The 15211-nt window shown below is 47.4% G+C and overlaps 1 protein-coding gene across 2 annotated transcripts in view; it reads right to left on the bottom strand.

Annotated features, from left to right (window-relative positions):
- The window catches only part of ELAPOR1 (endosome-lysosome associated apoptosis and autophagy regulator 1), an 88629-nt gene that overhangs the window by 11795 nt on the left and 61623 nt on the right, over positions 1 to 15211 (bottom strand). For both annotated transcript variants that reach the window (XM_058439498.1, XM_032155153.2), the window contains 5 exons: positions 6373 to 6461; positions 3145 to 3322; positions 2293 to 2421; positions 1805 to 1895; positions 14 to 119 (listed from right to left, as the gene is read on the bottom strand). In XM_058439498.1, coding sequence (XP_058295481.1) covers positions 14 to 119; positions 1805 to 1895; positions 2293 to 2421; positions 3145 to 3322; positions 6373 to 6461 — 593 coding nt within the window. The remainder of the gene's footprint in view (positions 1 to 13; positions 120 to 1804; positions 1896 to 2292; positions 2422 to 3144; positions 3323 to 6372; positions 6462 to 15211) is intronic.

Raw genomic sequence — 15211 nt, forward strand, 5'->3', positions numbered from 1 at the left:
AAGGAAAACGTACCACCATGAAGTAGAGCTCACAGTTCACAGAACAGAGGGTCTCAAAGACAAATGTGATTCTGGCCACCTCTTTATTCTCTGTGTCTGCCATCACCGACTGTGGAGGTCTGTAGGGGCAGAAATTAAAAGTCAGTTCTAAAGGCCAGGCAGTGCTTATTGAAGAGCCCAGACAACAGCAGAGGGTCTGCTGGGGGACAGGGTTAGGTTCTGAGTATGATGGAAAGTGTGTGGACTAAATTCAATTCTGCCCTCCTAGCTATGTGACCTTGACCTAGCCAAACCACAGTTTCCTCATCTGTAAAATGGAGGTGATGAAATATCTTTCTCACCTACCTCCCATCATTGCGGGGAGACCTGAAGGCATGACAGATGTGGCGGTCCTTTATAAAATGCTGTATCAATCACCTCACTAGCAGAATATGGTCCACAGACCAGCAGCATGGCCGTCTCCCAGAGTTTATTAGAACTGCAGAACCTCAGGCTCCTCCCAGGCCCAGTGAATCAGAATCTGCATGTTAATACGATTCCCAGGCGATTCATGTGCACATTTAAGTTTGAGAAGCACTGCTATCATAAGACTGTAAATTGTTGACATTTACTCAGCAGCTCTCTCTCCAGCACTGGGGAGCTTTGCCGGGGTTAAAGGAGCAGAATTTGTGATCCAGCAAAGTCCTCCGTTTGGTTCTACTTTTGGGAAAGAGAGAGCCATGCCCAAGCGGGCTGGGGTGGTAGTGGGGATGAGGCAACAGTTTACCATGACGATCAGATTTGCAAATTGGAAAGTACTTTTTAAATGTTATTCCAAAAAAAGCCTAAAAAGTTTGCTTGCCTTGCAAACACAGGCTTCATCTGACTAGCTCTGAGTAATGTGTGTTAAGGGAAGGCAAACTGAGCACCATCCCAGGGATGGGAAGCAGGGACCTCGAAGAAGGAAATGAAGGTGTCAGATTGGCACTAGGGAAGCATATTCAGTGGCTGCTTCTTATCTTTAGAGCACATATGGGCAGAAGAGTTCACTTTGGCCTTGGAAATTCATTCATGGCTTTCCTTTTGGCTTTAGCCATTTGCCTGAATTCTGAGGACCTCCAGTTCTCAGCTTATCTCTATGCAGTTGTGTTAACCAGTGGGCTGGAAAAGCCATCTCAACCTCAGTTAGTCCTAAATCACACACTGTTTTTATGGATGAGAGGCCCGAAGCCTGAACAGGTGAAGTGACTTTTCCCAAGGTCGCACAGCCAGTAAGCGGCAAAGCACAAGTGCCCTGTCTTCCAGTCCAGTGTTCCTTCCACCACACCACACTGCCAGGAGGTGTGTGTGTGTGTGTGTGTGTGTGTTTGTTTGTTTGTTTGTTTAGTGGGAAAGAAATTTCTTGTTGCCCTAGGTCTTCCTAGGATATGGGGACAAATATAATAAGAATAATCCTTCCCAATCTTCTTGCCCCAAATAAAGATGAACTGTCTATGGACATTTCTGACCCCATTATTTTTTATTTTTATTTTTTTTCTAATCTTAAGTGATTCTGTGAGGAGGAAGAATTTGAATAGCATGTGACTAATGGATGGGAGAAGCTATATGGGATGAGAGAGCAGTCGGTAAATCAACATGGACAGCAATTTGAAAAACGTGTTAGCATTGAGTTACCTTGGTCCAACTGTGCCCTCTGTTCTCAACTGACATTTGAAATGAAATGAAACCCAACCCCGGAAGCCCTCTCCTCTACAATATTCCAAAATACATGGGATTCAGATATGGCCAAGCTGGCCTGGACTCCCCTGGGCTTTGGATTCCTCACCTAAATCCTGGCACAACTAGAGTGAGAATCATGAAGTCATTGTCTGAGGCTCCAGCAGCTGTGTAAATGTGATCACCAGCCACCTCCCAGCCTGAAAAGGAAAGAGGAGCGTTAATGCCTTGTGCCCTTGGGTGCAAGGCAAATGTGCACCCAGATGACACTCTGGGAGGGAGGTTTGACACCATCTTTTGAGGCGCCCAGAACCACCACTGAACATGAACCATGTTACTTATCCTGCCACTTTGGTCAAAAACTCTGAAGCTCTCAGAGCAAGACCTTTGAAGTGCACGCTCATGTTTCTAGCTCTGTTCCTTCCTCTAAAGCTGTCTTGGCAGAACATATGTCCATGAGGAGTGGAACTTTCAAGGGAATGCATGACATGGTTAGCTTATTTTTCTCAGACATCACTATTATGAAGAAACGTGAAGTTGGAAGAACTGAGGTTGTGCAGGGAGCTGGCAGCTCATGGCACAGGGAGAGGCAATTACCTGTCATGCCCTTGTACTCGAAGTTGATCCCACTGAGAACGGTCGTTTCCATGTTTGTGGGCAGTATGTTCCACCATTTGTATTCAAATCCCACGGCAGGTTCAGTCCCTGCAGGGCAGCGGGTACAATCTGGGGAACCACAAGATCCATACATTCAGCGGGAAGGCTGCAGTCACTCTGACTGGAGCTGCCGCCACACAGACAAGTCGCAACAGTAGCGGGCAGCCCACAAGCCTGGCTGCTGAGTACTGCTGCAGGAAGTTGTATCAAGTTGACTCAAAAACATTCTGACAATGTATTTAACTAACTCAAGATGTAAACGCTGAGCCTTCATTCCAATATGCCAACCATCCTATTTGCCCACCCCAATTTTCTTTTCAAAACTTAAATGTACCTTCTAGTCTGATACGTGTAGTTCATATTATTGTCATATTATCATTAAATGCATTCATATTGACAGGTACACAAATTCTCCCAAGGCAGCGTGGCTTATAGGTTTTGGTTGTGTGGAGCTGGTCATCCCAGCCCCTTAAGCCTGGTCAGCATCTCTGCCACATGCTGGAAGCCCTGCTTTGAGGATTGGGCACCTTCAGTCCTGAGTCACTTTGCAGTTGGAGCAAGGAGGAAGGAAGGCAGCCTCAAGTGTGACTCTGACCTGCAGACGGGGCCAGCCCTGACCTCTCTTCTCCTGAATTTAGTCCTCAGAGGTGTCCTGGTCCTTATTACCTTACTGCCTCCCTTGGAAGGGCAGAGTCTGCATTCAGCTGGCCACTCTTACTGCCCACGCAGCCCACCCACACAGTCGATGTGCAGATGGATGTGCTGCAGGGAGTGGGGTGGTGAGGAGGTTACCTGAGCCGTTGGAGTAGGAACCATATGGGCAGGGCTGGCAAGTGCTGTTGTTGGTTTTGAAGAAGCCTGGGTTGCAGGGTGGGCAGTGGGTCTTCACACCAGAGGCAGGCAGCTTCACTGCCCCCTCAAGGTCCTCGCTACAGATTTTCGGCTTCGCCCATTTGTACATGAGCTGTGTCTGCAGAAATGGATTAAGCACAACTCAGCCTGTGTGAGATTTAGGACATCTTTGGGACTCTACCTTGAGGATAGGGGCTGGGGGCAGAGATCCAGATTCTGGGCCAGGTAAGAGCTCCTCTGGGGTGGGGAACTTTGTGTTGCTCACGGATGTATCCCAAGCACCTAGCCCAGTGCCTGACTTATGGTTGTGTTCAATCACTATCTGCCAAATGAATGTTGCCTGGGTGACAAGGAATAGCTCTAATGAAGACTTCATGACAGAGAATGTGGGACCAGTTGTCTTAGAGAAAGCTCCAATTCCACTGTAGAATCTTATTGCTACCAAGGTCACAGGAAAAGCAGCTAGTGAAAATCCCGGAACACAGAAAGGCACAAGGGTGGAGGAGGCTCAGATGCCCCCTGGGGACTGAGGGGGTGGCTGAGATGTCCCCACTTATTTTTTGAGTGGTGCATTCTTTGCTCTTTTATTTATTGGGTAAATCCTAATGCATCTGTGTGACAGACCTGGTGTCTCAGAGATGAATGAAACGTGGCCCCTGCATTGGGTACAGAAGTGGAGATGACCCGCAGGAGACCCCGGCTGAGTCAGGGGTGAAGGTGGGCAGCTCCATTCTTCCCATGTGGCCCTCAGATCGAGTCACAGACAAAAAGGTGCCCTTATGGGTTGCGCTGAGGGGTTGATGAACGTGATCTGTGCAGATACCATACATATGAAAAGAAGGATGAATAAGGCCTCTGTCCATATTTTTCAAGATAAGAAACAAGTCCTTAAGGAGGGACACAGACTGCCTTAACTGATGGGGAGCCCTGGGCTCCTCCTTCCCCTGCTCAGCTCGGCCCTCCTCCCTGCGAAGGGCTGCGACAGCCAGAGCCCCAGGCTTGAACCTCACCTGCCTCCTGTGAGTCTCAGGGAGAGGAGGGTTCCAGGAGCTGGCAAACTGTCTTGGGCCAGCTCTTGGAGCAGCACATTCAGTGGCCCCAATGGATGGGCCATCCTGGTCCCTGAGAAACAACTGAGGCACAGCCAACGTCAGAAATGTAATCATAGGAGCCAGCTCGAGGTGTGTCCCTTGATTTTAAAATACTGTTCAGAAGACAAACTCAATCACCAGACTGAGCAGAACCAATGCAGGAATAAGGCACAAAGCAGAAGTCTGCAAGGAACAGCTGGGGAATGCATGTTCATGTGCACTGCTGAAAGCACACGCCTCAGTGCTCCTCCTCTGAGCTGGGCCTTGGCTGTGCTGCAAGGTGGGAACACAGCCTTTGGTCTGACCCAGCATCTAAAGGCCCCGGCAGTGGTCAGGCCAAGGCAGACACCCGGGCTTGCAGGCAGCAAGCACACTACCGACCCAGAAGGCCCTGCTGTGAGCCCAGGGAGGGAAGAGAATGGGGCAGAAGGGAGGAAACAGAGCCACATTCAGTCACATGTTATGAACAGGAGGGAGAAGAGCAGCAGGATTAATTAATTGCCCACCTTTTATTAGTGAGTTGGCTGAGACCAAGAAAATGAAAATAATGTTCACAAGGTCATACAGAATACCAGACACCACAGAACAGAGTCTAAGGTGCAACTGACAAGACATAGCCATTCTCTCTTGGCTGCTGGGGAAGGGGATGATGCCCCAAATATGTGGGGGAGGTGGTGTTGGTAAGAGATGACTGTGCAAAATATTCATTGTTAAGGACCAGACTTTAACCCATGCTTAGTTAGGAAAGGGAGAATTCAGCCAGCCGCCCAGCCAGCAAATGTTTATGCACCCTAAGAGCCAAGCATCATGCTTAGTGCTGAGTGCAGAATGCCCAGCTCCTAGTTCTATCCCCTTGAGAATCTCTAGCTTAGGGATACAGACAGCTCAGCCAGATCCTTCTCCGTGCGCCCTCAAGCCCTTCCCTGCTCACTTACACTGTTTCTCCACCCACCAGGCCCAGCTGCCGCCTCCTCTCCTGCTGTGTCTGCTGCCTGGAAAGCTCCACGGCTCCTCCCTCATCTCCTTCAGGTCTCTGCTCAAATGTCACCTCCTCAGAGAGGACATCCCTACCCTTCTAAAATAGCGGCACCACCATCCTTCATTCTCTCTCTTCTAATCCTGATGTATTTGTTTCCTTCCTACCACTTGCTACCATTTGCTATATTATATACCCATTTGTTGTCTATTATCTCCCTCTCCACTCCCTCCCCAACAAGACCTAAGCTCCGTAAGGGCTAATGTTCCCTCAGTTTTGTTAAGTGATGCATACCTAGCACCTAGCACCGTGCCTGGCACAGAGTCGCTCCTCGATAAATATTTGTTGACTGTTGAACAAATGCCCTCCTCTGAGAGGCTTTCTCTGCCGCCCCCACCCCAAGTCCTGGTCGCTCCTCTTCTGGGCTCCCCCAGTTCCCTGCACATCCCTCTGGTTGCCTTGACTGGGCCCGTTTTTCTCCTCTCTCCAGCCTCCCATACAGGACTGTGAGCAATCTGGGGGCAGGAGCTCGTTTCAGTCGTCTCTGACTCCCCAGCCTATAGTGCCAGGCCTGACACATCAGTCAGCCTCAAAAAGTGCTTGTTGACTCAGTGACAGCGTAGACTAGGAGGGAAAGTTCTTTTCTGAAACAGAAAGCTTGGAGGAAAAAGAAGCAGCAGAAACGGAACAAGTCAGACCATAGGCACGAATCCATTCCCCGTGCCAGCCCACAAAAGCAGCGCCAAGGGGGCGAGCCTGAAGAGCCCCGGGAGGACATTGTGTACGGACAGGCAGGCTCTGCCCGGAGTGGCTCGGCAAATAGAAGAAACCAAGCAAGAGAGAATGCAGTGGGTTTTTGAAACAGAACATATGTGCATAAACAGTGAAACAGATGCCGCAAAAACAGTTTCTGACCGGAAAATGAATGAAGAGGTCTCGTTTTGCCCCCGACCCCACCTAGCCCTAGGGTCACCACAAAGTTCTGTGCGGTTTTAACTAGTGCCAATGTCATTGACCGCTGAAGCTCCAAATGGTGGCAAAGCTCAGGGAGTGGGAGAGAGTCCATCTGGGGCTAAGGGGCTCCAAGACTGTACTACCCACCTCTCCGTTGGCATCGCAGGCTGTGTGTGTGTAGAAATAATCTTTGTCTGTGCAAGCTGGGCGCACGTTACAGGAAGCGGATCCTTTCTCTAAATTGCCAAAGCAAGAAGAAATATTTGGAGTTACATAAGAAAGCTGAGCTCCTGGCCTCTTTGTGGCCCTGTGACTCCCAAGCCCCTGGGTGCATCGCCACACAAATATTGCCGGAAGTAGAAAATCCTGCACACTCACCCTTCCCCTTGTCTCAATAGTGTCATTTCCAGTTCCCCAACCCTGCTCAGGCTTCCCTTTGCACCTCTTCTGGGTGTTGATGAGAAACCACTGTTTGCTGCTCCCCTTCCTCCGCCCCATGGGGCAAGGGATAGAGAAGTGGCCTGGCCAAAGGACCAGCAAGGAGGGCAGATGGAAACAGCCTCTTGCAGGTTAACCACCGCCAACCCAAGTTCCCTGAAACCTGGGGAGGTTCAGAAAGTTCACCATCTTCCAGGTGCCTTAGTGTCTTGATTCTGGGTGTGGTTTTTCTACTCCTGAAGTGTTGAAGTAAAACATGACTTTGCTTTCATACTCATTCCAAGCCTTTCTATGAATGTTCTAATATATTCCTAGAATGAAGGCCTTCCACCTTGGAAATTTCCTTTTCTTCATGCAACCGTTCTACACAAATTAGGTTTGTAATTTCCTTGTTATGTGAACCTAACACATAAGGTTCTTCCCACTTGCCTCAACCCAAGCATCCCAACACTATCTTTATTATTATTATTATTATTATTGAGATGGAGTTTCACTCTTGTTGCCCAGGCTGGAGTGCAATAGCGTGATCTTGGCTCACTGCAACCTCCACCTCCCGGGTTCAAGCGATTCTCCTGCCTCAGCTTTCTGAGTAGCTGGAATTACAGGCATGAGCCACCATGCCTGTCTAATTTTGTATTTTTAGTAGAGATGGGGGTTTCTCCATGTTGGTCAGGCTGGTCTTGGACTCCTGACCTCAGGTGATCTGCCCCCCTCGGCCTCCCAAAGTGCTGGGATTACAGGTATGAGCCACCGTGCCCAGCCTCTTTATTATTATTTTATTATTGTTATTTTTTTAGAGACAGAATCTTGTTCTGTTGCTGAGGCTGGACTGCAGTGGTGCAATCTTAATTCACTGCAGCCTGCAACTCCTGGGCTCAAGCGATCCTCCCACCTCCCGCACCGGCCCAACACTATCTTTAACTCTTGATTTATACCTAATGAAAAATGTTAACTGCTGGGCATGGTGGCTCATGCCTGTAATCCCAGCACTTTAGGATCTCTTGAGCCCAGGAGTTCAAGACCAGCCTGGGCAACATGGCAAACCCTGTCTCTACAAAACATGCAAAAATTAGCCAGGCATGGTGGTGCAGGCCTATAGTCCCAGCTACTTGACGCTGAGGCAGGAGAATCCCTTGAGCCCAGGAGGCTGAGGCTGCAGAGAGAGCCATGATCATGCCACCGGATTCTAGCCTGGGCAATGGAGAGAGACTCTGTTAGAAAGGAAGGAAGGAAGAAAGGAAGGAGGGAAGGAAGCAAACAAGGAAGGAAGGAGGGAGGGAGGAAAGGAAGGAAGGAAAGAAGGAAGGAAGGAAGGAAAGAAGGAAGGAAGGAAGGTAGGAAGGAAGGAAAACAAAGAAAGAAAGAAAAAGAAAAACGTGAACTATCAGTTTTCTTCTGTTCTCTGCATGTTCTCCTCCTGTCTATGTTAGCTCTGCTTTAACCCTGTGAACCTCTGGATAGCGAGAACTACTTCTATGAATCTCTATTCATTTTTCATTTTTTATTTTTTTCATTATTTCATCATATGGGTTTGTTTTCTTTCTTTTTCTCTCTCTCTCTCTTTTTCTTTTTTTTTTTTTTTTTTTTTTTTGGTAGAGACAGAGTCTTGCTATGTTGCCCAAGCAGGTCTTGAGCTCCTGGCTTCAGGCAATCCTCCCACCTCAGCCTCCCAAAGTGCTGGGATTACAGGCATGAGCCATTGTGTTTGACTCTCTCTTTAAAGCAGTGGGTTTAACTGTTTTTGATTTTAAAAACTCTTTTGAAAATTTGAAAAAAAGAGATGTTTCTCTCTACCTAGAAAAATATGCACAATTCATACAAATAAACATTTTTTGAAAGTTTTCTAGGGAATTTACTTCCTCCAGAATAAAAACAACTGCTTTATGAGGTGCACATTACAATACTGTTACTTCTGCCACCACTACTTTGAATATGACTACTGTGTCACCTGCAGATAAGCACTGAATAATGGTAAGACCTTCTCTCTCTTTATATTACCTGGCAGGCAGTATGGTGTAGTGGAATGAGATTTTTTTTTTTTTTTTTTTTTGAGATGGAGTCTTGCTTTGTTGCCCAGGCTGGAGTGCAGTGGCAGGATCTCGGCTCACTGCAAGCTCCGCCTCCCGGGTTCACGCCATTCTCCTGCCTCAGCCTTCCAAGTAGCTGGGACTACAGGCACCTGCCACCACGCCTGGCTAATTTTTTGTATTTTTAGTAGAGACAGGGTTTCACCGTGTTAGCCAGGATGGTCTCGATCTCCTGACCTTGTGATCCTCCTGCCTTGGCCTCCCAAAGTGCTGGGATTACAGGTGTGAGCCACCGCTCCAAGCCTGGATGAGATTTTAAGCTAGACGGATATGAGTTTGGATCCTGCTTCATGATTTAGCAGCTGTGTCACTTTAGGCAAGTTACTTAACCTCTCTGAGCCTCAGCCTTCTCATCTGTAGAACAGCAATAATAATATATACCTTGCTGAAGCCAGTACATACCTGGCAAATTGTAAGTAGATACTCACTAGATAGCAGTAACTATTATTACCTGCATGTTTGGGAATTATTATTATTATTATTATTATTATTATTTGAGACAGAGACTCTCTCTGTTGCCCAGGCTGGAGTGCAGTGGTGCTACCTCAGCTCACTACAACCTCCGCCTCTCGGGTTCAAGCGATTTTCCTGCCTCAGCCTCCTGAGTAGCTGGGATTACAGGTGTGTGCCATCACGCCCAGCTAATTTTTGTATTTTTAGTAGAGATGGGATTTCACCATGTTGGTCAGCCTGGTCTCGAACTCCTGACCTCGTGATCTGCCTGCCTTGGCCTCCCAAAGTGCTAGGATTATGGGCGTGAGCCACCATGCCCAGCCGGGAATTATTTTTATTTGGGAGTAGTCACAGGAGAGTGAATAAGGATTAAAGGTCTCTTTCCCTCCCTTTCAGTTAAGGGCTATTTCTCAACTGATTCCTTCTTTTTCTCCAGGCACCACATGGGTTCGTAGATCAGATAATCTCCTAATTGCAGTCTTGTTGGCCTGAGCTGGAAAGTTCCCTCAACCGCACGTCTTCATACCTCTTCTGTCTCTGTCTTATTAGGCTGGACAGGAGGGAACTACTGGCTGAGAAACAGTTGGGGTCTTCTCAGCTCATTTACTTGGTTACCAAGCAGGAGGCCCAATTCAGCACAGAGGGACCCATGGACTCCTGCTTTTGACTGACTTGGCCAGGAAAAATGTGGGGAGAGAGGCTGAAAACGTGGGGAGGTGCCAATTCCCAGGTCTAGCAAAGTACAAGTTATGTGTTAGAAAATGCATTCTACACCAAGACCTTTCTCTGCTTGTCAAATATTTGCCCAACCTGACATCCTAGCTCTGGGTTTTAGCAAAAATGGCTCAGCTGTTTACACACTGATCCCTGTTAAGGTGGTTTTAATAAATGATTAACCAAAATGCTGAGACCAACCTCCTTTCCCAGCTTGGGTTTCATCAAAGTGTTTAAGTTGGATGCCAGTCAAGTCTGGAAGATGGGCCTCTGTGTTTGGTTGAGGGAGTGAAAAGTGACTTAAGTAGGATTGGCCCTGGGCAAAACTGTAAGAAGATAAAGTTTATCTCAGGGGCTCCAACTCCTCTTTCTGCACCTGCCTCCTCCTTTCAATATCCTCCCACCATGCACCCCACCTCCAGGAGTACAATGTTCTCACTGGGATCTGTTTTATCAAAGTAAAACATTTCTCCTGAGGGTTTTAGTACTGAATGGACACAGGCCCAGGTCAGACAGCAGCTCATGCTTTTGTGAAACTCCTCAGTGTCGCTGAGCTTCTCTTTCTTCCTCGGTAAATGCAGAAATCACTCCCTCACTATGCTATAGGTAATAAATGAGATCATGTTTTGTCAGTTGGAGAGTACTATACACGTGACTTACGAGTGTTACCTGTAGCAGGAATATTTTCTATTCTTTTCTTTTTTTTAGAGACAGGGCCTCACTCTGTCACCCAGCCTGGAGTTCAGTGGCGCAATCAGCTCACTACAGCCTCTACCTCCCAGGTTCAGGCGATCCTCCCACCTCAGCCTTCTGAGTAGCTGGGACTACAGGTGTGTGCCACCACACCTGGCTAATTTTTATATTTTTGTAGAGACAGGAGTCTTGCTCTATTACCCAGACTGGTCTCAAACTCCTGGCCTCAAGCACTCCTCCTGCCTCGGCCTCCCAAAGTATTAGGATTACAGGTGTGAGCCATAGTGCTGGCCTGAGTATTTTCATATTAAAAAAGGAGTGTTGGGACAGGGCTTAAGGTATGAATTAATAAAATTAGTGCTTACTATATGCCAGGCCCCTTTCTAAATCCTTTACCTGTATTAACCAATCCTCACAATAACACTATGAGGCAGATATAATTATTGTCATTTCCGTTTTTTTTTTTTAAAGAGATGGGGTCCTGTTCTGATGCCCAGGCTGGAGTGCAGTGGAACAATCATGGCTCACTCAGCTTCTAAGTCCTGGGTTTGAGCGATCCTCCTGCCTCAGCCTCCCCAGTAGCTGAGACTAAAAGCAATAGCCACTGTGCCCAGCTGCCCTTCCCATTTTATAGACAAAGAAACGGGGGCACAGATTAGTAATTTGCCCAAGGTGGCACTGCTACTAATTGGTGGAGCAGGGATTTGAACCCTAGTAATTTAGTTCTGGAGTCCATGCTCTTTAACTTCATGCTATTCTGTTTAGGAAATGGATCACTAATATTAAACATAACACAAAGAAATTAAACCTAATGATCAAATTTTAGGGACCAGTGAGAAAGATGCTTTTAGTCAGGCTTTTGTCCTTCACATTGCTCCTGTGAGTTCTCCGATCTCCACCCACATTAATTCCACCTTAGTTTAGGTCCTGGACATCAGCAATGATGCCAGCTGCAACATCTCCCTACCACAGCCTCTGCCTCCAGCATTCCTTCCCTCCTCTGCATGGCAGCCAGAGTGGTCTTTCAAAAGCACTGGCTGAATTCCCTCATTTAAAATTCTTTTTTTTTGAGATGGAGTTTCCCTCTTGTCACCCAGGCTGGAGTGCAATGGTGTGATCTCGGCTCACTGCAACCTCTGCCTCCTAGGTTCAAGCAATTCTCCTGCCTCAGCCTCCCAAGTAGCTGGGATTACAGGCGCACACCACCACACCCAGCTAATTTTTGTATTTCTAGTAGAGACGGGGTTTCACCAGGTTGGTCAGGCTGGTCTCCAACTCCTGACCTCAGGTGATCCACCTGCCTCAGCCTCCCAAAGTGCTGGGATTACAGGCGTGAGCCGCGCCTGGCCTCTTAAAATTCTTTAATGACCTCCACTGCTGATAGGATCAAATCCCAATTTTTTGCCCCTACAATAGCACAGAAGGACTGCTCCATAATCTGTTTCCTGCCTGCTTCTCAGCCTTAGATGCAACTTCTCGCCACCTAATCTCTAGCCAAGCTGAATTATTTGCAGTTTCCTGAGCTTTCTGGCCTTTGCTCACACTTTTTTTTTTTTTTTTTTTTTTTTTTGGAGACAGAGTCTCACTCTGTCACCCAGGCTGGATTGCAGTGGCATGATCTCAGCTCACTGCAACCTCCACCTCCCAGGTTCAAGCAATTCTCCTGCCTCAGCCTCCCAAGTAGCTGGGACTACAGGCGCCCGCCACCATGCCTGGCCAATTTTTTGTATTTTTAGTAGAGATGGGGTTTCACCATGTTGCCCAGGCTGGTCTGGAACTCCTGAGCTCAGGCAATCCACCTGCCTTGGCCTCCCAAAGTGCTAGGATTACAGGTGTGAGCCACTGCGCCTGGCCCTTTGCTCACACTTCTATCCCAAACATCCTGCCCCCACCAAATCACTAATTAACCTTTCATCTTTCCAGATCTTAGCAAGTGGAACTTTTCCTCCTTTTCTAGAGAGGACTAACCATTTTCCTTTTTTGCCTCCACTACATTCTTTTCTTTTCTTTTCTTTTTTTTTTTTTTGAGACAGTCTTATTCTGTCACCCAGATTGGAAGAATGCAGTGGCATGATCTTGGCTCACTGCAGCCTCCGCCTCCTGGGTTCAAGTGATTCTTCTGCCTCAGCCTCCCAAGTAGCTGGGATTACAGGTGTGCACCACCACACCCAGCTAATTTTTGTATTTCTAGTAGAGTTGGGGTTTCACCATATTGGCCAGGCTGGTCTGACCTCAGCCGATCCACCCACCTCGGCCTCCCAAAGTGCTGGAATTACAGGCGTGAGCCACCACACCCGGCCCACCTCCACTTCATTCTACACCCAGCACTCCTATTCCAACACCATGGAGAGTTACTGCACTTAGGTGTTTATATAACCACATTTCCTTTTCAACATAAGCTGGAGGGCAGGCACCAGCTCTAACCCTAGCACCAAGCTAGTCCTTGGCAACTGGCAGGTACTCAGAATATATTTGTAAATGCATGGACCTTCTGTCACTCCCTGCATACAGTCTATCATAGGCTATCATCAGAGTCTCCCTGCATTTTCCCAGTCTCTCACTGACCCTGTATTCTGGAAAAGTCAAGTTTGGCATGTCTTTGTAGGGATATGCAGGTCTGTTTGAGAGAGGGCCTTGTGCTGGGTTTACATATAAACTGTGTAAAAAAGGAAAAGTAGAATAGTTGTGAGTGTTTCCAGTGGAAAAGATGGGACTGTTTCTCTCTCCCTTCTTGTTTGTTTTAGAACCTGTCTTGGAGGTTGGCCCTCATACCAATGTCTGGACTGCCTGAGCAGAAAGCCATCTGCTGGCACTGTCCATCTCACATCAGAGCCTCGATATCCCCTGGAACTCCCTCAAATGACCACGTCCTATTTCTGAAATTGGAATGCTTTAGGAAGCTATCCTCAAACAATAAAAACGGGCTGCTTCCTGCTGTCCCCTTACTTTCCCTCAGAGCAGTGGTTTGCAAATTGTGTTCCAAGGAACCCTAGATTTCCCAAAATGCCTGATTTGACTTCAGTGAATGCTCTTGGGTTGATAAAAGATTGTAATTTGCATCTTTAGACCTTGTTATCAAAATCTTTTTGTTCATCAATATAGGCTCATGAAATTAACTCTGATAATAATTGTTATATGTTAAAATGTATAAATTTATACATTTTAAATCTACTGTATCTACTGTTTATATTATAATTTTTTTTTTTTTTTTAGACTGAGTCTTGCTCTATCACCCAGGCTAGAGTGCAGTGGCACGATCTCTGCTCACTGCAACCTCCACCTTCCTGGTTCAAGTGATTCTCCAGCCTCAGCCCCCTGAGTAGCTGGGATTACAGGCACACGCCCCCATGCCCGGCTAACTTTTGTATTTTTAGTAGAGACAGGGTTTTGCCATGTTGGCCAGCCTGGTCTTGAACTCCTGACCTCAAGTGATCTACCTGCCTCAGCCTCCCAAAGTGCTGAGATGACAGGCGTGAGCCACCACCCCTGGCCTATATTATAATCTTATATAATGTTTCATTTAAAATTTCACCACTGGCTGGGCGTTGTGGCTCACACCTGTAATCCCAGCACTTTGGGAGGCCGAGGTGGGCAGATCACCTGAGGTTGGGAGTTCGAGACCAGCCTGGCCAACATGGTGAAACCCCATCGCTACTAAAAATACAAAATTAGCTGGGCATGGTGGTGCACACCTGTAATCCCAGCTACTTGGGAGGCTGAGGCAGGAGAATTGCTTGAACCCGGGAGGCAGAGGTTGTGGTGAGCCCAGATCACGCCATTGCATTCCAGCACTACAGCTTAGGCAACAAGAGTGAAACTCCGTCTCAAAAAAAATAAAAATAAAAATAAAAATTCACCACTTAAAAAAAATGATTGGACTGGGCACAGTGTCTCATGTCTGTAATCCCAGCACTTTGGAAGGCCGAGGCAGGAGGATCACTTTGAGGCCAGGAGTTTGAGACCAGCCTGGGCAACACAGTGAGACCCTGTTTCTACAACAGCAACAAAAAGATTGCAACCCAGGCGGGGCGCCATGGCACACGCCTGTAATCCCAGCACTTTGGGAGGCCGAGGCGGGCGGATCACGAGGTCAGGAGATCAAGACCATCCTGGCTAACACAGTGAAACCCTGTCTGTACTAAAAATACAAAAAATTAGCCAGGTGCAGTGGCGGGCGCCTGTAGTCCCAACTACTTGGGAGGCTGAGGCAGGAGAATGGCGTGAACCCGGGAGGCGGAGTTTGCAGTGAGCTGAGATCGCGCCACTGCACTCCAGCCTGGGCGACAGAGCAAGACTCCGTCTCAAAAAAAAAAAAAAAAATTGCAACCTTTCCTTAGCTTTCCTAATCCCTCTAGCTCTGAGCTGCTTTTTCTTTTTGCCATAAGACACCATGGCACTTTTTACCATCTCACATACTATATAATTTATTATATATGTATCATCTATTTCTTTTTGTTTATTATCTCTCTTCCCCCAACTCCTGAATGTAAACCCCATAAAAACAGGGACCTTTGTCTGTTTTGTTCACTGATGTATTCCAGGCACATAGAATAGGGCCTGGTAGATAGGAGAGGCTCAATATTTGTTGAATGATTTATTTT

This window comes from Hylobates moloch, unplaced genomic scaffold (genome assembly GCF_009828535.3).
Source record: "Hylobates moloch isolate HMO894 unplaced genomic scaffold, HMol_V3 SCAFFOLD_5, whole genome shotgun sequence".
Lineage (NCBI taxonomy): Eukaryota > Metazoa > Chordata > Mammalia > Primates > Hylobatidae > Hylobates > Hylobates moloch.